The following is a 26,665-nucleotide window of genomic DNA, read 5'->3' as shown; positions in this document are numbered from 1 at the left end:
TAATATTACGATTAGGTGAAAATATTGAAGAACCACTCTCTATGTTAATAAAAAAAACTACACAATCAGAAACAGAGAACGATCGACTTGCTTTTTAAGGAAAAACGCTTTAGAATATCCCATACCAGGAAGTCGTCTTCTGGCAGAGCAGAGATGAACGAAGGCTCGATGGCTTGCAGGAAGTCAAAACCTTGAGTTGCCCACCTGTCACGCAGAAAAGTTCAACAGTCACAACAAAACAACCGAGCGAGCGCCACAGCCGTTTTAGTCTACTCAATGCTGAAAAGCCATCCCATTGGAAAATTATTACCTAGGACAAAACACATTCGTCTCTATCTGCCCCGTGTTCAGTACAATTAGAGGGCGTTTTGAGAAAGACGAATGGCTTCTTAGTAAAGGAACTGGCTACTGATTTCTTTTCCATTTAACACTAAATAATGGGTGTAAACTTTATGAGGAAAGAAGGAAAGAAGATTAGCAATTAAAAAGACCTGTCCAGGAAGAATGTGAACTGCTTAAAGATAACTCATTTTGGAACGATTACAAAAGAAAAAGTATTTCAAGAGTTATCGGAGTTTCTTTGTGGATAGGTTCATTAAAAAAAAAAAAAAAAAAACTGATTGTCAAAGAGTTCCAAATGCTTTCCCGTCATGTGCTCAGAAACCCCCATAAGCATCAGAATGGGGTGTCTCCAGCCCATACAGGGCTCAGGAAGGAGCCATCCTGCGTGGTCATTACCTGGGTCTCGTCCCTCTGCCGCTCTCACACTTAGTCAGGACGTAATTCATCCATTTCCGGGCAAAGCTTATATACTTGTCTCCTATCTTCTGTTTAAACTCGCCAGACATCAAACGAACAACTTCTTTATGATACTGTAAAAAGATTTCATGTATATCAAAATTAAGAAGAAAACAATTACACAAATACTTAACACACTGTATAATGCTGTTTAATTTTTTTTCTAAAAACAAAAAGCAAAAGCCAGTGAACTTTACATATGGTAAAAAGAGTATGAAGAGTTACAGAGAAAATAATGTCTTCAAGTGCAATTTCACAAAGGTCTTACTCATAAGCTTAAATCTAAAACCTGGGTAACTATCTGACAGTTTAAAAGTAACCCAACATTTCTGACATCCAGCAAGGGTGTAAGATGACATTCTGGACCTTATAAGCTGTGATTACAATCATGGGATCATGAGATGTGCCGTGCAAGATTCCCAGTGCTTTCTGTCAGTAAGTTACAAAGCGGTGGCCAAACTGTACCGTGCTCTGCCTCTTATTTGGTACCTACCTCGAACCCGAAATTGTAGCCTTGGATCATGGCTTCTCGGTAATACTGCTGCAGCGTAGCAGACTCAGATTCATCAACTTCAGCATCAAATTCTGAAGTGAACATGTGGTCCACTCGGTCAATGGCATCACTTATTCGGTTGCAGAGCTCTAAGGCATCATTCTAAAGAATCCCAAACCATGATTAATCCGAAACGGAACAGATCACACGTCTGTCCTATTTTAGAGGAAGATTCCTTTCATCATCACACAGACACTGACCACTGTGATACGGTACAGTCATATTTATTTTGGTTATTCAAAAGTAATGACGGAAGAAGAAAACAAGTTTGGTGTTTTTACTTGTTTTAGGTATTCTTAAGGCCTGATGAAATACAAGAGCAAAACAACCCATTTGAAATACCATGCCTGATTACATGGTGGTCTTTGAATAGATGCTTACAGCCCAACATTTCTGCACATCAACCACAGCTGTGTCTCCCCTTGGTGCTTGCTCAAGTGTTAGCAGGATTTCAGCGCCATAGAGTAAACTACTGATATGTTTCTAAGAGACCTCTACAGTGTTATGAGTCACACTGTCCTTCTCGTCCCCCTCAGGGTGGTTCTCAGCTGGGACCAATTTTGCCACCCCAGGGGACACGAGCGATGCTGGAGATAGTTCTGGCTGTCCAATGTGGGGAGGGGTGGGCAGAGACTTGTGAAACCTACTGGCATCCACTGTGCAGAGGTCTGGGACGCTGCCAGACACCCTACAACACACAGTGTGTGCTGTGCTTAGTCACGCCTCACTCTTTGTGACCCCGTGTACTATAGCCCGCCAGGCTCCTCTGTGCATGGGGGTTTTCCAGGAAAAAATACTGGAGCGGGTGGCCCTGTCCTCCTCCAGAGGATCTTCCCAACGCAGGGATCGAACCCAGGTCTCCCGCACTGCAGGTGGATTCTTTATCATCTGAGCCACAGGACAGTTCCCCAAACAATTACTGACTGGCCCCAAGGGTCAACAGTAGGGGGGTTGGAGAGCCCTGCCCTAGCACAGGCTTTGTTGTCTTCCCTAATCAACAGTACAACAGCTCCAAACTCGGTTCCCTTTCCACTCACCCTTCAGTTCAGTTCAGTTCAGTCGCTCAGTCATGTGCTCAGTCGTGTCCGACTCTTTGCGACCCCATGAATCGCAGCACGCCAGGCCTCCCTGTCTGTTACCAACTCCCAGAGTTCACCCAGACTCACGTCCATCGAGTCAGTGATGCCATCCAGCCATCTCATCCTCTGTCATTCCCTTCTCCTCCTGCCCCCAATCCCTCCCAGCATCAGAGTCTTTTCCAATGAGTCAACTCTTCGCATGAGGTGGCCAAAGTACTGGAGTTTCAGCTTCAGCATCATTCCCTCCAAAGAAATCCCAGGGCTGATCTCCTTCAGAATGGACTGGTTTGATCTCCTTGCAGTCCAAGGGACTCTCAAGAGTCTTCTCCAACACCACAGTTCAAAAGCATCAATTCTTCGGTGCTCAGCTTCTTCACAGTCCAACTCTCACATCCATACATGACCACAGGAAAAACCACTCACCCTTAAACACACACAAATGTAATGACCCTTTCCCAACTGGGACTCCAGATGTGCTGTGACACGGGATTTCCCAGTGCTGTTTAAGTCTGGATGTTGGTCAAAACTCAATTTGGTGATGTACTCTCTGCTCTTTCTCTTTTCTTTTAATGTTAGCATATTGAAAATAAGCTAGATAACTCTCTAATGAATATCTATATTATTTATTTGTACATAACAAGCAGCTTATTTTGTTAACAAATCCTTTGAACTTGAGACGAAAAGTGAATGCTTTCGGCAAAACATTAATTGGCGCTGTGAGCAGGGTTTGTGAGACAAATGCCACTCTCTAAGGAAAAAGAGATTAAGCTTGATGAAGTTTTTATTCCCAGTTGGGATGATTCACCTTATTGCTCGTTAGCTAGCGAATGGGACGTATTCACTAGATTATGTGAGAACGAACCTTAAATTAAAGCGGGCCAAACTTTTAGAGGGCTTCCCTGGTAGCTCAGCTGGTAAAGAATCCGCCTGCAATGCAGGAGACCTGGGTTCGATTCCTGGGCTGGGAAGATCCACTGGAGAAGGGAAAGTCTGCCCAATCCAGTATTCTGGCCTGGAGAATTCCATGGACTGTATAGCCCATGGGGTCGCAAAGAGTTGGACATGACTGACCAACTTTCACTTTTCAAGCGAGTCCCCTATACTGTATTCCAAAATCTTCGATGACTCTCTGGGGCTTAGAATATGAAATTCAGAATCTCCCAATGGTCTGATTTTTGCCCACCTGATTTTTTACCAGCCGCATCCCCCACTCCTTCCCACTGTATATATCAGGATCCAACCAAACCAGACTGATGCTCTGTGAGTGTTCTCATGACCCTGATCCATGGACACCACGCCCCAATGTTTCTCTCACTGGTACCTTCCCAACCTACACCTTCAGAAATCCTCCCCAGCTGCAGTGCCTCCACGGCAGCAATCCCCAGCTGCTACTGGGAGGACCTAGTCTCCCCTCCTCTGTGCTGCAGTGTGACAGGTCAGATCCTTAAGGCTACACACTTTTCAAGCCCAAGAATAATGAACATCGTATACAATTCTGTACTCTCCAGAATTCATTAACTCAAACTAAAAGAAAAAACAAAAGTCCCCTGCCCTGGTATTAGAATGGGGTGATAATCTATAAAGGGGCCTTTGCTGGTAGCTCAGTAGGTAAAGAATCCGCCTGCAATGTGGGAGACTTGGGTTCAATCCCTGGGTTGGGAAGATCCCCTGGAGAAGGGAACAGCTACCCACTACTATTCTGGCCTGGAGAATTCCATGGACTGTACAGTCCATGGGGTCGCAAAGAGTCAGACGTGACTGAGTGGCTTTTACTTCACAATGTATAAAGGAGAATGTTTACAGCTAAATAAGGCGAAACAGACTGGCAGAACAAAAACAAACGTTTATCAAACTACTTGTAATTTCAAGAAGCGCTTCTTCAGGAAGCAAAGCTGTGATGTGACAGAAAACTGACGGCTTGTGGGACAGTGATGAATGAAGTACAAAATAAAAAGTGGGGGAAAATGGGAAATAATGGGAAGAAAAGGCAAGGCTCTAGCTTGTCATGAACTCTGAAGGCCTTTCTGCCTGTCCACAAGCCACAACTGGCTTTCTCTATTATCATCAATTTGACTGAATCATCTATTAAGTGAAACAATAAATATTTTTTTAAAATTACACATTTTTGACAGACGGTACCTCTAGTAAATACTGGTAACTGCTAAAGGAGACATAAACTGGGTTAGGAAGGAGGAGACCAGGTCCAATACTAACCAAACACGTGACCTTGAGAAGTCACGTAACTATTCAAATTTTCACCCTTTCCCATTCTACTGCTCCACTGTTCCAAGGAAGATGCAGGAAAAATCTTACTTAGACGTGGGGAAAGTGGGAAGAGGGGACGTGGGAAAGTGGGAAGAGGCAGAGAAGGGGGAGGACAGTTTAAGAGTTCAAGTCCCTGGAATACTTAGGTTAGAACACACCAACTCTTCCCTTGCGTTGTACCAAATACAAATAAATTACAGCTAAGATAGAGGTGAGGATGAAATACCTTCAGCTGCTGCAAAGCTTTGGCGATGACGGGCTGACTGGAAGTCTGCTCCTGGCGTAGGGTCATGAGTCCTTCGATGGACTGCTGGAAAGCTTTTCTATGGATTATGAGCTGCGCAGAGTGCATGACAACTAGTAGAAGATTGTCCACCTGGGAAGAAAAGCCAGCACGGGGCTCAAACACAGGCCCAGTCAGCTGTCCGCTCTAGTTCAACCCCCAGGCCCCAAACACCACCAGCCCCGGGGCCGCCCAGCCAGCAAGCACCTGATGAGAAAGTACGTCTTTGGACTAGAGCCGTTCCCCCGGAGAAGTGCAGCGGGCACCGGCGGCTACACTCTCCAGCACGACAGGGAGAAATCCCACGGGACGGTGGGCAGGCAGTGTCTGAAGTATGCTAGAACGCCAAGACACCGCCCTCCTGGAGCAGAGACTGAGAGCGTGTGTATGCACTGGAGCAGCGTGTGAAGATGGGAAATGCAGGAGTAAGAATGGGACGGGATGAGGGGCCTTGTATAAAACAGAAACCAAGACTGAACTACTTGTGCTCTTTAAGCGACGGTCACCGCGGTATTCGGAGTAGACCTGTGATGAGACGTGTGAGAGTGAGGACCACTCTGGAAGTGCCAAAACGAGCGCCAGACGACAGGGGCGGAAGGCGAGGCTCGCAGCAGGGAAACCAGAAGTGGGGCCCCGCGCAGAGCAGGAAAGGGGCGGTCAGCCCCCACCCAGGAGCCCGGCCCAGCGCAGAGCAGGAAAGGGGCGGCCAGCTCCCACCCAGGAGCGGCTCCGGCCCCATGCAGGGCAGGAAAGGGGCGGTCAGCCCCCACCCAGGAGCGGCTCCGGGGAGGCAGAGGGAGCCCACTGACTGCAAAGGCTTCGGGCCGGGGGGAGCCGCCTAAGTGGAGGAGGGCAGAGGCTGGACGTTTATGAACGGCCACATCCTGGCTTAAACACCGGAATGGATGGAACGCCAGTCACTGAGACAGGCGGACACATGGCGCTGGGGGCAGTCGGCCAGGCTGTACAGGCTGAGCTCAAGGCGCAGGTGTGCACTCACCGCTGCTCCAGAGCTGAGCACAGAGGTGGGAGGAGGCTTCTTACAGTTTGTGTGTGTGTGTTACCTGGAGAAGAACTGCTGTCTGATGCTGGACGGCAAGGTTCCGCTGCTCGACAGTGTGAACAGCTATGTGTATGCTCACATCCCCTCCCTCTGGGACCTCCACGCCCCTATCCCACCCTCTAGGCCATCACGGAGCACCGAGCTGAGCTCCCAGGGCTACACAGCAGCTCCCCACTAGCTGTCTGTCTTGCACACGGAAGCGAATGTATGTCAGTGTGATGCTCTCTGAACACAGCGGCCTGAGAGGCTTCTTACAGTTTTAGTTACTGAGGCACACAGACTGTCATAGGATCACTGCCAGGTAGGCAGCTGACAACCTGACTACGCAGAAGAGGGGAGTCAAGCAGCCAGTGAGAAGGTAAAAAGTTTGTCTTGTTTAGAGTGATTAGCCGCTAAATCAACACTTGGAGAGCTGAGATCTCTGCAACGACAAACTAAATGAGGGAGACAATTCCTTCCGGGTCACGGGTGGGTGCCTCTAACTTACGTACGTGGCTGAAGTGAGGAAAGATAAAAACATCTCAAATACTTCGGTACAACTAAAGAATTTCCCAGAATATTTTAGTACAGTAAAGAAACAAAATCATCAAAACATCAAAATCTAAGCAATACGTGTTTCTGGGACTTCCCCAGCGGCTCAGGGGTAAAGAATCTGCCTGCAATGCGGGAGACCTGGCTTCAGTCTCTGGGTTGGGAAGATCCCCTGGAGAAGGGAATGGAAACCCACTCCAGTATTCTGGCCTGGAAAATCCCATGGACAGAGGAGCCTGGGGGGCTACAATCCATGGGGTCAAAAAGCGTCTGGGACGTGACTGAGCAACTTAAACAACAACAGTAACAATAACAACACTGCCTCCAGGCAGGGCGGGGAAGGCGCGGCAGTGAGACGGACCTGCATGCTTCTCAGGGTGTCCACTGTCTCCACCGGAGGCACGACCTTGACAGGCTGCGCCTCCCAGGCGGCCCAGCTGGCCTCCGAGTCTGGAGTGCGGTCACCATGCTTGGTCAAAAGTAGATAGTCGTCAATTAGTGCTTCATCTGAATCTTTGGAGCAGTCCTTCCCTGTAGCTGCATTGAGTAACTGCAAAATAATGCTCTTCTCCTCAGCAAGAGCGTCTGGAACAAACACCTGCAAGTTTTCTAAGCCAGGAATCTGTACCTGGAAGAGAAACAATCCAAAATCCTGAATTAAAGAACACCATCTATTATAGAAATGTCACTGTGCATGTTTTGGGTTTTTCATCTGTAGCCTTAAAACAAGTTAGTAAGCATGAGGAACTCTGCTTCTCTGCTTATAGTACTGGGAAACCATGGGGCAGCCTTAAAACGGGGCCCACACATCGACTGCAAAGCCTACCACGTTTACTACCTACGTCTTTAAGTTGAATTTCTGTTTAGAGTAAGAAAGGTAAAATAACTCTGCCGCCTGAACTACGCACCTTAACGTACTGCTTTGCTTTCAGAACGTCCAGAAGGTCTCTAACCGGGGCCGAGAGTATGAACTCCGCAGCTATTTCCAGGTCCTAGGATCACAGTTACAGAGAAACTTCTTTAGGGTTAGCTTTTAAAAAAATAAACAGAATTTGACAGAAAACAACAAAATTCTGTAAAGAAATTACCCTTCAATTAAAAATTTAATTAATTAAAAAAAAAAAAGATAAAAGAAAAAAATAAGTAACAGCTCGTCAGGACTGTGATCACACCTTTCTCAGCATCTTGGCAAACCCCAGTGCCTTGGAGGCTCGTTCCCTGGCCTCGTGGAAGAGCTCCTTCAGTGCTCGGCTGACCTCTATAACCGACCTCCTGCCAGGCGGACAGAAACCCAGTTAGAATGCACGAGGGCACGCCAAGAAATACACAATAAAGACAGAGCAAATTCCAACTCACGTTAATAAAGACTGAAGATTTTAGAAACAAGCAATTATTACGAATGCACTCGAAATATGCTGCAGCTTGCTCCCCCAGTTTTCTAGAAAGTACTTCCAGAGACCAGGTGCACTGAACAACCTGCACAGGGCAGTGTGCCCCATTTCCTCAAAGCTTCACTCAGCTCCGTTCAGTCGCTCAGTCGTGTCTGACTCTTTGCGACCCCATGGACTGCAGCACGCCAAGCTTTCCTGTCCATCACCAACTCCTGGAGCTTGCTCAAACTCACGTCTGTCGAACAGGTGATGCCATCCAACTATGTCATCCTCTGTCATCCCCCCGTCTCCTCCTGCCTTCAATCTTTCCCAGCATCAGGGTCTTTTCCAATGAGTCAGTTCTTCGCATCAGGTGGTCAAAGTATTGGAGTTTCAGCTTTAGCATCAGTCCTTCCAATGAATATTCAGGACTGATCTCCTTTAGGAGAGACTGGTTTGATCTCCTTGCAGTCCAAGGGACTCTCAAGAGTCTTCTCCAACACCACAGTTCAAAATTAACAATTCTTTGGTGTTCAGCTTTCTTTATAGTCCAACTCTCACATCCATACATGACTACTGGAAAAACCACAGCTTTGACTGGATGGACCTTTGCTGGCATTTCATTAGGGTTTCATTAGGATACATAAAATACTTTTGCCACCTGATGCAACTGAGAGCTGACTCACTGGAACAGACCCTGATGCTGAGAAAGACTGAGAGGAGAAGGGGATGACAGAGGATGAGATAGTTGGATGGCATCACCGACTCAATGGACATGAATTTCAGCAAACTCTGAGAGATAGTGAAGGGCAGGGAAGCCTGGCGTGCTGCAGTCCATGGAGTCGCAAAGAGTCAGACACAACTTAGCGACTGAACAACAACATTAGGATAACTCGTGGAGCAGGAATTAGGTACTTGACTCTCGGCTCATAATCTAACTAAAAAGGAGCAGTGAGCCAGGAAATGTTTAACACCAGCACCCCCTAAACTATTATCTTGGGTGGTGTTTGCCAATTTTCTCAGTGTGGATACACCCATCATAGCAGTTTTCCATCCACCAACAGGACATCACTGAGCTGTGACTTGGGGGTGTGTACGACCCACAGGGGTGCCCTGGAGCCGGGACAGTCAGCCCCACACATCACTGCGTGTGAACCCCCTTTCTCGATCCATCTCCAGTAAACGATCAGAGCACTGTAAGAGCCATTCTCTAGTTCACCACCCCAGTGACTGAACTCGCTTATTCTGAGTCTACCATGTCAGTGCCCCAAACTGTAAGACCTTCTACGAACTGATTCATTCCGTTTCTCAATAATTCAGCATTTTCCCAGGTGAGAGCCTATGTAGTAACTTCTTTCTTTAATCCTGGTATAAAGACATTCCGGTGTTCTGAAGCCCCCAAATGTGTTTTCTATCAAATTCTGGAAGGCGAGAGAAAACACCTCTAGAGAAGTTAGTTCTGCCTTAGCACTTCTTCACGTTGACTCACAGGGTACCATTGATAACTGGCCACAAACAGCTCTATGAGTGGCACATAAGCCACAAAAACAGCACTTGAACGCGGCTCACCCTCAGCACTGTGCGCACACCACTGAAGAAAGCGCAGCAGACGAGCCGGCCGCGGCTCCACACGCTCAAGCTTCAAGCCCAACAGAAGGGGCGAGGCAAGGACAGAACAACAAAACGCACCAAAGGTCAGTTATGTGTTCACGGACCACTACAGAGGCTTTAAAGGACAGAAACTAGTTAACTAAAGACAGTCCGGAACACGTGAATGAATTCTACCCTACCAGTTCTTAGTCAACGTAAACGACACCGTCTCTAAGGATTAAACAACAGTCACCTTCAAGGACAATTTCACGTAAAACCATAACTAACAGATCACACGAAAAGAAAATACAGCAGTCACACATAAATCCCTTTAGACCTATAACCCACATTCTTCGAGCCCAACATGATTTGGCTTCAACAAGGGGCATATTGTAGGCTCACTGCCAAGAGTAAAACTACACGAAATCAGGAATGGGAGAGGAAAGGAAACGCAACTTCAACCTTATTTCATCTGAAGCGCTGCTGTCGTCGGCACTGGTCCAGAATTCCGCACAGCTCTCCTGTAAGCCAGACTCTAGAAAACTTCCTGTTGATTTCAGCAGCATTCCTGCAATGTCACTAAGGGAACAGAAGCAACAGATGTAAACCAGAGAAGAAAAACCGTCCCCACTCAGTCTAACTGGAATGAGAAACTGAGAGATTGGGCTGTTACGTCAACAGTTCAAAATCAATGACAGTGAGGCATCTCTTTTAACATAAAATCATGACTAACATGAAAAAGTAGAAATCGCGATTGTGGATTATCTACGTTTGTTCAACTACCAGTTTTTCATTATAAACCGTAAAGTCTTAAATTACATTCACAGTAGCTATGTAATTATTATGTTACTTCCATCTTAAATGTTTGAAATGGTATAAAAGTGGGTAATATATATCAATGACAAAATATTTTTAAAGGCTCAATAAACTAAATGATAGCATAAGAAACAAAGTGAATTCCTTAAATGCAACTGCTTTTAAAACTTTCCATCACAATTTTAATAGTCAATGAACATGAACTACTGCAATCACTGATGCTTCTCATCAAGTGTACAGTCTAAATATTAGGGTTAAAATGCAAACCCAAATGTATAAAATAAATCTAAATGAGTTCAGTGAAAATTCAACAACAGCTTACCGACCTCTATGATGACAGGAACTTATAACCTAGTGAAACAGAGCAGCTAAGTCCACAACCAACATCAGATGAGGCAGAAGGTAACTACTGGGGGAGCTGTCTGAGGGTGTGGGTTCAACAGGCCCTGCAGAACTGCAGGAACTAGAACAGCAGAGGGAAGAGGGGTTCTGTCAGGAGGAGCACGGACGAGGGAGGAGGGGGAAGGCAAGTCGAGGAAGAACAGAAAGGATGATCGAAGGGCACGAGGGTGTGTTAAGCAGGAGGCGTGTTCATGAAGAGAAACTGCAGAGCTGGAAAGAGGGGAGCGAGGACCAGGACGGTAACCCAGCCATGCCAGGGGAGGCCTTGGATGTCCTGCGACTGTGTGATCACCCTCTGGTAGGCAGAGAGGGTGGGCTGTAACAGTGACCAAGTGGGAAAACAGCCTGATTAAAAACATGCCTGTGTACAAGGATATTCAGGATAAATTATTCAACAACTAATCAGGATCTGTTATGGAGTGATGAGCAGCGAACAAAAGAGATAAAATTTCTTCAGTAAATGGAGGGGAAAAAGCAGCAATAAATCAAATAAAAAAGAAAAATAGAGTACTTCAACTATTGATATGTGCTCTGGAGAGGAAAAATTAAGGAAGAACCCTAAGGTGCTCTTGCAGGTAGGAGTTTCAACTTTAAATGTGGAGAAGATAACATCTGGCCAAAGACCTACAGGAAGTGGGGAATAAGTCGTAGAAAACAGTCCAAGCACAGAGATGAGCAAGCGCAAAGAGCCTGAGGCAGGAGCAGGCCGGGCCTAGGAAGAAAAGGCAGGAAGCCACTGCGGCCGCAGAGGACGCGCAGGAGAGCCCAGGAAATGAGGACACAGAGCTCGTGAAAAGCGAGACTGTGCCTGGCCTCCCAGGCCACTGTTTAGGTGCTCTCACTTTTACTTAAGTAAGGAGAACCACTGGCGTATTTCGAACAGAGGTAAAAATGGTCTGCAAGGAGATCAAATCAGTCAATCCTGAAGGAAATCAATTCTGAATATTCACTGGAAGGACTGATGTTGAAGCTGAAGCTCCAATACTGTGACCACCTGATGTGAAGGGCATACTCACTGGAAAAGACCCTGATGCCGGGAAAGAGAGAAGGCAGGAGGAGAAGGGGATGACAGAGGATGAGATGGTTGGATGGCATCACCGACTCAATGGACGTGAGTTTGAGCAAGCTCCAGGAGATAGTGAAGGACAGGGAAGCCTGGCATGCTGCAGTCCGTGGGGTCACAAGGAGTCAGACACGACTGGGCAACTGAACAACAGGAACAAAAAATGGTCTGATGTACAGTTTAACAGGATCACTGAGAATAAGCCTTAGAGGATGCAGGGCAAAAACAGACTCCTGAGGGAGCTGCCGCGGCAATACAAGGAAGAAATAACAGGCTGGGAAGAGGGGAAGCGGGCAGTGGTGAGTGGAGGTCAGATGCTGGTTACACCCCAGAGGGACAGCCACGGGGAATTAGAGATGGCGCGTGAGAGAAAGAATGGGGGCAGGGTTAACGCCAAGACGGCTCCAACCCGGGAGAAGCAGAACACCGCCGCAACGCGACGAATACCCAGAACAAGAACCGTGCAGGTGGGCAGCCCCTCAGCACAGGCAGTGATGGGGCCCCGGAGCTTCCCAGAGCACGGAACGTGAGGCTGGCAGTCACAGACCGTGCTGAAAAGGAATCGAAGGACAAGCCAAAGATGAAAACGAACACTGACAGGTACATGATGACGGTACAAAGAAATGAAATAACAAGAATGGGTAGTGAAATGAAACAGTAACCTTTTCAAACATCTTTTTTTTTTTTTTCAGCAAAGCTTGACAGACTGAGAACAGAAGATACAAATAGAAGAAATTATAGGTGAAACAGAACAATGGAAAACTAAGAGGGGCAAGAGACTTTGAAAATGGCAGTGAATACATGTTTCCGTAAGGCTGACTGTGGAAACCAACACGAATAGGAAACCAGGACAGACTGGGAACCCTGGCCTGAAGCCAGCTGAGCTCTGAGACAAGAGCAAGTTCACTGTTCACTCAGAGATGGAGGAAAGCGTAAAGACCAGGTGGTCAGGGCGGAAGAGTCAACACAACATTCTGAGATACAAAGAGACCTGCGGGCTGAAGACAGTGACTTTCTGCAGGAAGAAGAGAGCTCTGTAACAGCCGAAGTCCTGAAGGGTACACACAGAGCCGGGTGGGGGCAGGGAAGGAAACGTGAGCTGGGTATAAAAGAGCTCCTAAAAAGGCAACAGACGAAACGGCCGACGCGGCAGCGAGAGAAGGGGGCACCACGGGGTGGCCGCAGGTCTTAGAGCCAGGGAGGAGGCCCGGTCCCCAGTCCCTCAGCAGGGGAGCAGCCTACCACAAAGACCACATACCTGACACCTCGCTCTCAACACTCAGGTGCCTGCACTCGAGAAGACACATTCGTGTCCCAGAGCAGACAGACCAGTGAGCACTCCCCCTTGCTTCATGCTTGTCCTCTGTTTACGGTTCGATTCCTTCATCATATATAAACACCCGGTTTATAAAGAGCTTCTGTGATTAGCATAACATTCCCAAAACAGTGTCGGTGAAAACATCTCCTGGTAGGCTGCAGAAGTGCCCACCAAGACGGACACAAAGACTGATACTTGCAGGCCTACTCCACTCGTCAAGAGGCTTTAAATTCTCCCCCTTTTATATAATCAAGAGGGTGCGTCCTGTGGCAGGATTTCTCTACTTCAAAACTGCAGCGCTGGGTGGACAGCTTTTCTCGGGGGGCGGGGGGCACACTGTCCTGTGCATCGTGCGATGTATCCCGGCGTCCCTGGCCTCCACCCAGCAAACACAATCAGAACTGTTCCCGACACCACCACACGTCCCGGGGGCAAGTCACCCCCGGCAGAGAACCACTGCTCTAAGGATGACAAAGCCCAGGAGAGGGGCACACGAGAGGTACGAATGTTTGTCATTTTCATGTAATTAGACACTCGCACGTGTAGAACGGAACCGGGGAGCAAACCAGGAGCGAGAAAGGAAGGCAGCCACGCAAGGATTCCTACCAGAAAAGCTTTCCAGCCTGTGCTTCTCCTCCCCGGATGTAATGGGTTATTTCTTTGGTGAAATTCCATTCTTCTTCTAACAAATTTTTTAAACTATGAGATGCTTGAGGTAATTCCTGTAGCATTTGGATCCAGCTTCTCATGTAATCAAAATATACCTTAAGATACAAAAAACGCAAAAGGAGATATTTGAGAACAGGATTCAACAACTCACAACTTTCATCCCTGTTAACATGAAAATTGTAAGTTGGACAAGAGGAAGGGGGACCACTCAGGCATGAAGTGAAGCGAGATTCTCCATCACTACTAACTGAGGTCTAAATAGGATTTTTCTTTAATTGTATAACTCAACTCCTCAGCAACTGAACATATTACTCACAACTGTTGCAAGTTACTGGAGAAGGCAATGGCACCCCACTCCAGTACTCTTGCCTGGAAAATCCCATGGATGGAGGAGCCTTATCGGCTGCAGTTCATGGGGTCGCTAAGAGTCTGACACGACTGAGCGACTTCACTTTCACTTTTCACTTTCATGCACTGGAGAAGGAAATGGCAACCCACTCCAGTGTTCTTGCCTGGAGAACCCCAGGGATGGGGCATCCTGGTGGGCTGCCGTCTGTGGGGTCGCACAGAGTCAGACACTACTGAAGTGACTCAGCAGCAGCTGCAAGTTACTAAGAAAATAAAACATTCACACTGTACAGAAAAAGACAATGAAGTAAAAAAAAAAAATCAAAATAATAACACAGAAATTTTCATGTTTAATATACTGTGAATAATATTCGTTTAAGAGCGTGGGACCTTTATTTCTTTAATTACTTAAGTTTTAGATGGTTTCTTACATGTTGTTGCTGCTGCTGCTAAGTCGCTTCAGTCGTGTCCAACTCTTAGCGACCCCATGGACTGCAGCCCACGAGGCTCCTCTGTCCATGGGATTTTCCAGGCAAGAGTACTGGAGTGGGGTGCCACTGCCTTCTCCATCTTACATGTTAAGAGGAGGCAATGAGCACACTTCTTCCCACTATTATGTTCCAAGCATCCACATTCTCATGACATAATTTTTCAAGGTTTATGACATATAAATTATGATCTATAACCAAAATACTTGATTGTTCTAAGGAGGAGTTCATGTCCACCACAGTTCATCTTCCAACAGCTTTCATAGTGCTAAAATTCTTGTTTTATCTGCTGCTTAGCAGGGTTTTACTATGATGTACTTTTTCTCAAGACAGGCTCACAACTGTTATTTTATAAAACATCACTGTCTGTGGATTCTTTTACTGAAAGGATACCTTGACTGGGTATAAAATGTTTGAATTACACATCCTCTCCCTCAGAGCCTTGAAGACTTTACTCTGGTAGCTTCTAACACCGTGAGTCATGTTAGAATAAACAAAACTGCTGACAGACTGATCTTCACCCTCCCCACCCCCTGAAGGCAGCTTCCTTTCCCTGCCTGGAGGTTTACAGGCTCCCTTCTCCAGGCCTGGATCCTAAGGACCTTAGCAGGCTACATCTTAGGGTTCTCTGAAATGAGGGTTTTCTGAGATCCAATAATAATTTTCAGTAGGCAAAAACTCTGGAGTTTTTCACTTAAAGAAAACTATCTTCTGTTGTATCTTTGGAGTTTCTGGGTCCTCCTCCACCTAGGCAATCAGCATGAATCGCCAGTCACAGGTCCATTATGAACATGTGTAGTGGAACCTGAGACTTAACAGGTCTATGCCCATCTGATCCCAACGAAACAGGTCTTTTGCACATCAGGCTCTGGACCTCCCTTTCCACTCCTGGAGGGCAGCTTCATCTCCCTGGCCTCCCTGAAACTGTGCTGTCCTGAGAGCCTTCTCAAGGGGCAGCTGCCTTACAGAACACGGCAAGGGCTGCCAACGGTCGCATCTTTGGGTATCCCGTTGCTGCTTTCAAACCAGCATCCTCACACAGCCTTATTTAAAAACAAAAGCAACACTCTGCCCCTTTAAGGTTTCCGTGATCAGGAATGCCCTGGACGCCCCGTGTCCGCACCATCATCTACTGATTTTCCACGGCCCAGAGGCAGCCATCACACAGCAGCCTGCGCTGCGGCCTTCTCTCCGTCCCAGGCTCAGCTGTGTGACTTAAATAACATCTGGGGCACCCCCCCCCCACCGATTCAGTTCCATTCTCCGACTGCCTCTGGTTCCAAGCACCTTTCCTCCTCTCTGACGAGCTTTCCTTTCTGATCCTAGCATTTACCAGAACCGCCCCAAACCCAGTTCAAACGTTCTGATGCTGAAACCTCCTCTCCTCCCTGCAATCTGCTTGCCTGGCTCCCCTACTACACTGCTCCCCTCACTTCATCGGGAGCTCTGGCGCCCTGGCTCCTCTTCTTCTTCAGACTCACTCCTCTCTTCCTCGGTTCCCTGTCCTCCTGCCACAGTGCTCCTGTCGGCACAGCTGTGTCCCTGCCACCTCCCCACACCCTGCCACCCCTCAATGCCTTTTCATGTGCCTGTCACAACCCCAGAGTGAGACAAGCCAAGTGCCCTTCCCCATGTCCACTGTCCTCCAGAAGCTGAGGTCTCCAAGAGCCACACCACGGGGAGGGGCTGCTCTTCTACACAGTCACATCTGCCAAGCACAGAGCACACGTTCCTGGTAATACCTGAACCTCTGCTCAGCCCATTCACCTTCTCTCTACAAACACAAGTTTGAAATTTCTCCATTTTCCTCACATGGCTAAAATCCATCACAACCCATTCTCACAGGTGATGTCACCTCTCTTCATTTAAAAAAAAAAAAACTCTGTTATTAGATACAAAAGCTCTCCTCATCCTGAGATAAATAACATGAATGTACATACTGTTTTACCATTCTTCCCTTTTTAACAGTAGAGGCACTGGGATTCCTGCCAAGCCCAACACTTGTGTTTTGAGACCCATTTCCTTGTGGAACCCGAGGAACCTTGCACTCTCAGTCTTCCCTTTCCTCTCATGTACATGAGATTTTTTTTTTTTCATTTCCTTCATTCAACAAAATCAATCCCAAAGGCTTTCAAATGGTCTCAGCTATCTTCAATTTAAAAAGCTCACTGGACCCATCATCTCCAGTACTCATCCGGCTGCACGAACTGGATACCCAGCAATCTCTCTATACCCGCTCCATACCCAACCCATCCCTGAGTTCTGCCAATTTCGAGGGATTCAACCCCTGTGCCTTTCCCTAAATCTATGCTTTTCCTCTGTAACCCAGGGACTAGCGCGCGCACCACTAGACGAGACCCTGCGTGGTCTTTCTCCAGGCTCGCAGGACAGGATACGCTGCAGACAACAGGGTGTCCTCCTCGGGGCCATGCCCTGCAGCCCTCCAGCCTGGTCACACCCCGAGATGCCACAGCTCTAATTCATCGCTGTACGAGCCCTCCGTGTGGAAAGGCACTAAATGACGTGCCCGCCTCTCTGAAGGCCACAGTCTCCTTCCTTCTTGACGAAACACTGGTTTTCTTTGGGTTCCACCAGTTCTCGAGTTATGCCCCTGCACTACTTCATCTAGGACACTCTGGGACACAACTTTTAAAATCACTGATAATTTCTATCCTTCATCTGTGGGATTATGGCGATGAACTAAGGGACATGATGACTCACACAGAAAACTAGAAGCAAAGTCAAAACTAACTCCCAGCACTGCTAAGGTCCTCTAACCAGCTGAGAGTCTCGGGACTTCCCTGAACTCAGGCTGTCGACGTCTCCCAGGCACACGATGACCTGGACGGCACAGCTCACCCACCCAATGCGCACCCTTCCTGCCTCAGTGAACATCCCATAAAAGATGCGGCGAGTGCCTTTGTGAGGCCATCAAATACAGTTTGGGAAGCAAGGCACTTTTTGTCTTTTTAAACTTCTGGTTTAACTACTCACAGAGACAATAACTAATTTGCTTGTTGTTTTATCATAACTATTCAATGATAGGCTTTTCTGACACAAGGCATATATAAAGTATTTCAAAACATAGCCACATTTCATACATTTTCTGTATTCTCCCAAACAATAAAAAAAGTCACTTTATAGTCAAAATTATTTCTCGCAAGATGCCAGATGTAGTAAGTCCTCCCCAGCCATACCCTTTCTTTTCTCCTTCTGATAGAGGCTGAAAAACTGAATCCTTGAGGCCCAGCCTCCCCTAGAGAGAGGCAGCCACCCAGCAGGTCTCGTCAGGAGGATGTAGGGGACTTCTGCTGACTGGGGCTTCCAGGGGAGGTTTTGCTCTTCTGGACCTAGCTGACAAGGAGACTTGTCCCTCTGCCCCCTTCTCATCTCTTCCAGCCTAGAAAGTGAGGGTGGTGTGTCTGGAGGTGCTGCAGCCATCCTGAAGCAGGATACAGGGAGATGTCAAGCGAGGGTGACGGCTCTCCAAAACAATATGACGACAAGCCTTGCTATCTTCTATACTGTTTCATCAACCTGCCACGTCACGTAACCATCTGTGCACCTACTCAAGCGGCGCTAACACGGGTTTACTATATACTAACACTCCACCAAACACTACGGAAGGCAGAAGCACCCCAGTCACAGCCCCTGGCTCATGCAGCTTTCAGCCTAAACCGGGGAAACCCGAGGACAGATGAGCAGAGCATTACTAAGTATTAGACAGTTACGATCGGAACCACCGGAGGAGTTCAGAGAAGAAGTGCACAGATGCACACTCGGAGTGAAAATTGTCAGCTAACACTCGAAAGTAAATCTTCAATGGAAGGATGAGGAGGAGAGGAGACACTTAGAGCAGGAAGGAATAACAGGAGCACAAGCAGAGAGCTTAGAAGAGCCAGGAGAAGACACACAAGTCAGACATCGCCCGCACCCCCCGGGCCCGCCCTGACCATCAGCATTTTGTGCAGGTCCTCCTCGAAGGCGTCGATGTTGCAGTCGGTCTTCTCCAGCTGGTCTAGGACCTCGTGCAGCATGAACTGGTAGTACTGCTTCATCAGGAGGCCGCCCTTCAGCACCTCCTTACACTCTCTCACCAGCTGCAAGACAGCAGGCACAGTTCGACCGTCACACACATGCTACCAGACGACCAGCTGGTTCTCACACAGTTCCCGCGCAAATTCTCAAAAAACTCAGAAGTGAGTGGTGCCTCTGAGAACCCTAAAATACTTTCCAGATTCTTTGTCCGTTCGTTCACAGTGAAAATAAAAGTATTTAATATCACAGCGAGAGTACACAAAGAAAATATATACGCAGGAAACTGATATGCTAAAATATATTCTTCTACAAATAAAAGTTTTACAGAAAATAAATTCTACAGAAAAAGATTTATTTTTCTTCTAGCTCACATTATGAGACAAGGGATATAAGACAAAAAAAAGTTCCTCATGAGACTGGTCCTTTTTAACAACAACAACAACAAAACATTAATAAAGATTCAAATGTACTCACATACCACAGAGCCTGGGGGCCTTTGTAATAATTTAGCACAGTTAACTACTGTGATTTGTGGCTTTTACCATCAAAAAAAACTGTATCATCATAAAAACAAACAAAAAAAAACCACCTAAGATAAATCTGATGGAATTAAATAGAAGTGGTGGGGGGTGGGGGTGGCACAAGGTGGGGAATTTTAAAGAAAACAAAAGGATGAGTAAAACCCACTGCCACCATGTGCAGGCCCCGGGAGGCACTGTGAGAACGGAGGTGAGACGGAATGACAGGACCTGTACAGTCCTTCCGTTAATAACACGCTGGGCACGTTCCCCCAAATTCTAACCAGCAGGGGCTGTGGGACTAGATCACAGTTAACATTAGCCTTAAGATGCATTAATCAAGACACAAAAGGAACCACAGCGGTGCTACAGGGAAAGTAAACTGGTGCAAACTTACCAGAATCCAAAAATGTGTGACTCACTAGTTAGTTTTCACAGTTTATACTCAAACAGTAATCAGAGATCCAGGCTAAAACTGGCCCACAAATATACTTATCACAATATCATTGAGAACAATGAAGATCAGGTACACTGGCGCGCTAATGCGGTAGGGCACCAGCGCAGTCATTTACAGCCTCATTTGTGAACAACGTTTACGGTGAAAACTCATATTCTTTTCTTTTTAAAATCATTACATGTGTAGAAAGCATGTACATATAGAAAAACAAATGGAGAGAAATATACCAAAATGTTATAGCAGTTACCTCTGAATAGCAGAATAAGAGGATAGCTTTCATTTTTCTCTGTACTTTTGAAATTTTCTGTACTTTTCAGATTTTCTAAAATAAACATGGATTGCTTTATAACAAGATCCCCTTAAAAATGTTTTTAAAATAATTACTCACAATAGGGGAGAAACGGTTAAAAATAAATCTATTAAAAAGTATTAACGTAAATTTCTGTTACGGATGTCACTTAGGTGCTTTACAACTCAATCTGAAATCATTGTAGTCACAATTTTATTTTATTTTTACTCTAATAATGCTATACTGGGCTTCCCAGGTGGTTCAGCAGTAAAGAACCCGTCTGCCAGTGCAGGAGACACAGGTTTGATCCATGGATTGGGAAGATCCCCTGGAGGAGGAAAGGGCAACCCACTCCAGTATTCTTGCCTGGGAAATCCCAGGGAAAGAGAGCCTGGCCGGCTACAGTCCATGGGGTTGCAAAAGATCTGACATGACCTAGCAACTGAGTAGCAACAAAGCTACATCAATCCAAGTATTGGTTTTTTACTTTCCAAAATGTTTTCACATAAATGACTGTTTAATCCTCATAACAGACCCATTAGTAAAAAGTCAACTCCCCCGTCTCACCTGGTTACATTCCCTAAGTTTGTATTTGTTCCGTGGGGAGGGGAGGTAAGGTATTTTTACCAAACGTCCTAAGTAACTGCTGTGATATGGAGGACAAGTGAAAAGAACGGCCCATGTGGACCGTAGCCAGTGACCAGAACCAAGACGGTGAGAAGGAAATAGCGCAAAGGTGGACACAGAGCTCGGGCCGGTGCTGGGCGGGAAGAGAGGTGATGAGGTGCAGGGCCGGCCTCCAGTCCTATCAGCCACCGGGAACAGACCACGCCAGGGCCTGTTCTGTACGTCTCGCCCCGCCTGTCCTTCAATCGTCCCCGCTGCCCGTCTGACATTCAGGGCCAGTGAGCTCCCAGACCTAACTCCTGGGGATGAACCATTGCAGGCCACACACACACAAAATCAAAATCCAATGTGGCTATTTCATATAATGAATGTCAATATGGGAACATCGTGAGGCATCAATATAAACGCTCAGTCTGGTAGATACAACTGCTTCCAGCCATTCCTCTATTACCTGTGGAGCAGCAAACTCCCTGCAAACCCCACCCAAATTAATAGTAACTGAGAAAGCAGAAGCTGCCATTACTGCTTAAACTGTACCAGTGCCTAAGCAAGCAAAATGTCCACACTCCCCCTCCCTGCATACCTCACACCTTCACCTGTCTACAAAAAGCTTCAAAAAGAACAAAATGATAAATTAAAGCATTGAAAGTCTCTCTTATGAATGAATTTTAAGTTTCCAGTCTTCAAAGACTGATGGGATGAGGACACAGAGGGTCATACCAGCGTGGGCACCCCTTTTAGAATGAGGAAGTGGAAGACAGAAAGGGTGGAACCACCACCTCATTTTTAAAGACTGCATGGAAAAAGAACATTTTAAATTACCCAACAGAGAGCAGCTTAGAAACACTAACATACACTAATTTTCACTATTTGCAACAATTAGAGGGGGAAAATCCTAAAAAGAAAAATTTGAGTCTATAGAAAAAATATAGTAAGAACTCGGCATTTTCTGAAAGTCCTTGAGACAAACCTGCTTAATACTCAAGAGGGATGGCTCTCCAGCGGGCCTCTGTTCCAGCCTTAACTTGAGACATTCGTGAATGACGTTCAGAAGGACTCGACAGAGGACCAGGAAGGCAGGCTCGAAGGAGGGTAAATCCATGGACCTCAGCTCCTCCCAGGACACGGTGCTGCACTTCTGCTCCGAGGAAGGCGGCGTCCTGGACAACTGCACATAATCTGAACCCCACATGGGATCTGGAAATCCAGAAAACTGCAACGCAAATGCAACAAAGCGTGAGACAGCATCCAGGAGAACTTCCTAACGCTGCACTCACAAACTACTGCTCTCTCAAATTCGCTGACAAACCAATAAAACCGTAATTTTACAGGAGAGATAATCTTTAGAATAATTCACCATTTTCAACACAGAGCGAAAAAGCTCTCGGAGTATTAGAAAGCGGTAACAAGAACTAACGCAGGAGACCTAAGAGGCACGAGTTCGACCCCTGGATCCCTGGAGGAGGGCAGGGCAATCCACTCCAGTATTCTTGCCTGGAGAATCCCATGGACGAGGAGCCTGGTGAGCTGTGGTCCGTAGGGTCGCAAAGAGTCGGATACAACTGAAGAAATTTAGCACACACACACACAAGAACTAAAAATAAAATTGTGTAACACCTTTATCAAAAAAGCAAAGTAGAAAAAGAATCAAGCTCATCTTTTTCATCATACATTTTTTATCATACTTAACTGGAGCATTTAGTTCTGAGGTTATACACAGTATTATTTACAACTATCTCTAGACTGAGAAAACCAGAGAATTGTTAAATTTGAGAGAAGATTACAAAACCAGATAGCCATTTGTGAAACATAAAAACCGTGGGTTTGATCAAATCTTTTGTCCATCTGTTCTCCTGAGTTACATCAAAGGCTAAAAAAAAATCATAAAATGAACCTGGTTGGTCCCACTCAGAATCTATCTGTCTGATGTTTCCTAGGAATCCTGCTGTTGCTCACCGTTCATACAGTTACCCATCAGATTCCTCACGCTCTCCCCCTGAAACTGCAGATCTGAAGCTCTCCCAGTGTTCTTAAACCTCTGGCAACACCATCCTTGCCTTCTCCTTTTATTGAGAAAACTGAAGCCATCAAAATTCGAAAATCTCAACTTTTCTTCAACTTATAATATCACTAATTACAGCTACTCCTCTTAACTGGTCTCCCAACTCACATTCTTTTATTGTCCACACATATTTTTGCATTTAAATTAATACATACTTTTAGTTTCCCGTAACAGGCAACAATTTCTAAAATAGCTGCATAATTTAAAAAAATGATAACTTGTGATAAATGTGGTCAGGGTTAAGACATGTCTGTGTGAACGCTTTTGGCGGTATAAATGCTCGTTTCTTCTGGTGTGGACAATGACATCAGATAAAATGTTTATTTAGAGCTCTACAAAACTCGGCAAACTTTCTAGGATAAAATTCTGAAGAACAGTCTTGGCGTTCTCTGTAGTTCCAGCCTGCTGATTCATCTGCTTCAGGCTCACTGGGAAGGGACAATCCCTCCTTCTCAACAACTGTAAGACAGCCCGGAGATCCAGCGGCCAGGCCCACCCAGCTAGAGGAGACGCGTTCCTGCTGGCACTGCCTGCTGCACCAACCCATCCAGAGAGGAAGAGACGTTACAAAGCTCCTGATCATGGAAGAGGGAACGGCGGTTTTAACGAGGGAGACCGAGGTGAAGAATCAGAAAAGCTGACACTGATTTAATAATGCAGGACACAGGAGAGAACGGCAAAAATACTCCTAATGCAAATCTCACTAAACTCCTCTGGGGGAAAAAAAAAACCCAACCAACCAAGATTCCTTAAATAAAATCCTCGAAGGCAGTGAAAATAGGAGGAATGATGTTAAAATCTGAATATACAAATTAGAAATAATTTAGAAATTAACTGCAGAAATGACCACTACAACCTAGAGCAAAAGAAGAAGGAAGAGAAATTTTGAGTGACAAGTAAGACACCTGGAGGGCAGATATAGAAGCTGTAACACAAGAAAAATGGGAGTTCCAGAAAGAACGAAAGGAAGAGGTGGATGAGAGATTTCTGCAGAGTCAAGCTATCCCTGATTTGTGAGGAAAAAGGAAAACACCCTCTGAATAGGGAAGAACTCGAGTATAACTCATTTACCTTCTCTAAAAAACTACCCGAGGAAGAATAGGAGATTGGAGTCAAATCAAAAGTGGTAAGAATGGATGCCCAAGGAAGTGAGAAGCCGTGAATCTAAAAGAGAGAAGGTATAGAGGCAGATACAACTCCATGAAGGTAACTTGGCTAAGGACTCCAATTCAAGTATTAGCAAGGAATATTGGAAACTGCAAAAAAATTTAAAAGCATATATATATATAAGGGAAAACTTGGATCTTAAAATCCCCAATTGTAATAAAACAGGGGGAGGGGAAAGGGCAGCGAGTACAAGAACAGCCTAAACCCTCTCCTATTTCTCTGTTTCCCGAAAGTTCTGAAAACAAACATCATGTTTAAAAATGAACAACAGAAAAGGATCATGTTGGAATCCAACGCACAGTTACTGTAAGCTGAGAGAGGAGGGGCAGAAGAGCCCTACAGGCCATGACAGGAGCCAGAGAGACAAGCCCACCAAACACGTGAGACAGGCCCGACTCCCAAACGACGGGCGTGTGCAAAGCGGGGACGAGCACGCCGCGTGGACAGGGCCGGTGCTGACAGACCTCCCGGGATTTCAAGGAAAACAAAGAATCCAGATTTTCACGTGACTTTTTTTTTTTTTAAAACACTGGCCACTAAGTCAAAAAAACATTTAAAGGGACTTCCCTGGTAGTCCAGGAGTTAAGAATCTGCCTTGCAATCCAAGGGATGCAGGTTCGATTCCTGGTCGGGGAACTAATCCCACATCCCGCGGGGCAACTAAGCCTGAGTACTGCGACCTTGGGCCAGTGCGCTCTGGAGCCTGCAGGCCGCGGCCAGAGGGTCCGTGCACCACAAGGACAGGCCCCATAGGAAACAGCGAAGACTCCCCATGCAGCAGCTAAGGCCCGAATCCGCCAGATACACAAGCGTTAGGAAAAACATTTAAGGCGCTGTGTGGAACCAAGCGTAACTTGGGAAGGCAGTACACAGTAACGGTGAGGAGCAGGGAGTGCTGGTTTCACACCTCGACTCTACCGCTTACTGGTCTTGCAACCTTGACCAAGTTACTTGACCAACCCCCCTCCATAAAACGAGTATTCAAGACCAGCTACTAGTCTAGTCACTGTCAGCACAGATTCAGTTCTCCACTACAAGCTGGTGAGTTCTGTTCTCTCATCTTACATCGAGTTTGATTCAGCTGGCTCATGTCGGTCAAAAATAATACATCTCAACTTCCTATTCTGTCTCATGTAAGTGTGCTTCCTTTAAGAAAACAAAACAAAAAACCGATAGGCAAATAAGCAAGCATGTGCTTATTATCTTTCCAGTTATTCAATTAGAAAATTCATGTATGTGGGTGGAAATTGGTACAGCCACCATGGAAAACAGTATGGAGGTTTCTCAAAAAAACTAAAATAGAATCACCTTACAACCCAGAAATTCCACTCCTGGGTATATATCCAGAAACAAAAACACTAATTTGAAAAGATGTTTCTTTTCTGTTCTCTACTCACAGAGTCGTGTTTGACTCTTTTGCTACCCCATGGACAGTAGCTCACCAGATTCCTCTGCTCATGGGATTCTTCAAGCAAGAATACTGGAGTGGGTTGCCACTTCCTTCTCCAGGGTATCTTCCTGACTCAGGGATCTAACCCACATCTCCTATATATTGACAGGTGGATTCTTTACTGCTAAGCTACCAGGGAAGCAATTTGAAAAGACACACACGCTCCAATGTTCATAGCAGCATTATTTACAATTGCCGAGACACAGAAGCAATGTAAGTGTCCATCAACAGGTGAATGGATGAAGAAGATGTGCTACATATATACAAGAGAATACTTGTTGCTATTGTTCATGACTAAGTCGTGTGTGATTCTGCGACCCCATGGACTGCAACCCACCAGGCTCCCCTGTCCTCCCAGAATAGCATCCAGCCATAAAAAGAGAATGAAATCTTGCCATTTGCAGCAACATGAATGGACATGGAGGGTATTATTCTAAGTGAAATAGTCAGACAGAGAAAGACACACACTGTACAATATCACATAAAAGAATCTAAAACATACAAGAAACTAGTGAATGTAACAAAAAAAAGCAGACTTGCAGATACAGAAAACCACCCACACAGTGGTTACCAGTGGGGAGGATGAGGCGGGAGGGGCGATGTGGGGGAAGGGATGGAGAGATATAAATTACTTTGTATAAAATAAATAAGCTATGAGGCTACGTTGTACAACACAGGGAATACAGACACTATTTTATAAATGGAGTATAACCTTCAAACACTGAAAACCACTACACTGTACCTGCGCAACAGATAATATATACATCAGCTATTCTTCAATAAAAAACAATCTCCTCCACATACTGTAAAAAAATAAATAAAAGTCAGAAAAAATAAGAATAAAAAGCTTTTTTTCAAAGCAAGTATACTCCAATAAAAATTATTTTAAAAATGGGTTAGGGCAGCTTTTCTTCAAAAGTTCCTGTAACTTTACTAACAAAGTCAGACAGGTGGTGATTACAACAAATAAAAAATTAGCTATGACAACAGTTTTACTGAACACTGACCTTGGAGATGGGCTACGGGAGTACTGTAGTCTACTTAGGGTGTTTCCAAAGGGCTGACTCTCAGCTGCACTGGGGCTGGTCTGGATTCATATAAAGTTCACTCGAGGTTAAGAATATCAGTGCATATGTCCTACCATGAGAGAGTCTGACCTGCCCTCTAGCCCAGAAGGGCAAAGCCAAGTGTTTTTAAAAGCTCCTGAGGTAATGCTGCTGTGTAGCCAGGCTTAGAAACCATTGGCACAGTTTAAAGTCCGGTATCCCCAAATCCTGGGTGTGAAGCCCTCCCACAATCTACAGCTTCTGTGCTTTGGGGCAACTTAGCCCCCTGTCTCCTTCTCTGAAAAATAACAACACCATTTCATTTGGTTGTTGTATCTAGCACATGGTAAGACTCAATAAATGATAATAGCTTAT

General features: G+C 45.9%; 1 protein-coding gene across 6 annotated transcripts in view; it reads right to left on the bottom strand.

Moving 5' to 3' along the window:
• The window catches only part of MAP3K4 (mitogen-activated protein kinase kinase kinase 4), a 149,205-nt gene that overhangs the window by 24,115 nt on the left and 98,425 nt on the right, over positions 1–26,665 (bottom strand). For all 6 annotated transcript variants that reach the window (XM_027551987.1, XM_027551989.1, XM_027551988.1 and 3 more), the window contains 11 exons: positions 21,536–21,778; positions 18,590–18,736; positions 13,738–13,895; positions 9,995–10,111; positions 7,745–7,844; positions 7,481–7,564; positions 6,934–7,200; positions 4,922–5,071; positions 1,292–1,453; positions 739–872; positions 126–204 (listed from right to left, as the gene is read on the bottom strand). In XM_027551987.1, the coding sequence (XP_027407788.1) occupies positions 126–204; positions 739–872; positions 1,292–1,453; positions 4,922–5,071; positions 6,934–7,200; positions 7,481–7,564; positions 7,745–7,844; positions 9,995–10,111; positions 13,738–13,895; positions 18,590–18,736; positions 21,536–21,778 (1,641 nt within the window). The remainder of the gene's footprint in view (positions 1–125; positions 205–738; positions 873–1,291; positions 1,454–4,921; positions 5,072–6,933; positions 7,201–7,480; positions 7,565–7,744; positions 7,845–9,994; positions 10,112–13,737; positions 13,896–18,589; positions 18,737–21,535; positions 21,779–26,665) is intronic.

The sequence above is a fragment of the Bos indicus x Bos taurus genome, chromosome 9, assembly GCF_003369695.1.
Source record: "Bos indicus x Bos taurus breed Angus x Brahman F1 hybrid chromosome 9, Bos_hybrid_MaternalHap_v2.0, whole genome shotgun sequence".
NCBI lineage: Eukaryota > Metazoa > Chordata > Mammalia > Artiodactyla > Bovidae > Bos > Bos indicus x Bos taurus.
This window is presented reverse-complemented; position numbering and strand designations above follow the sequence as displayed.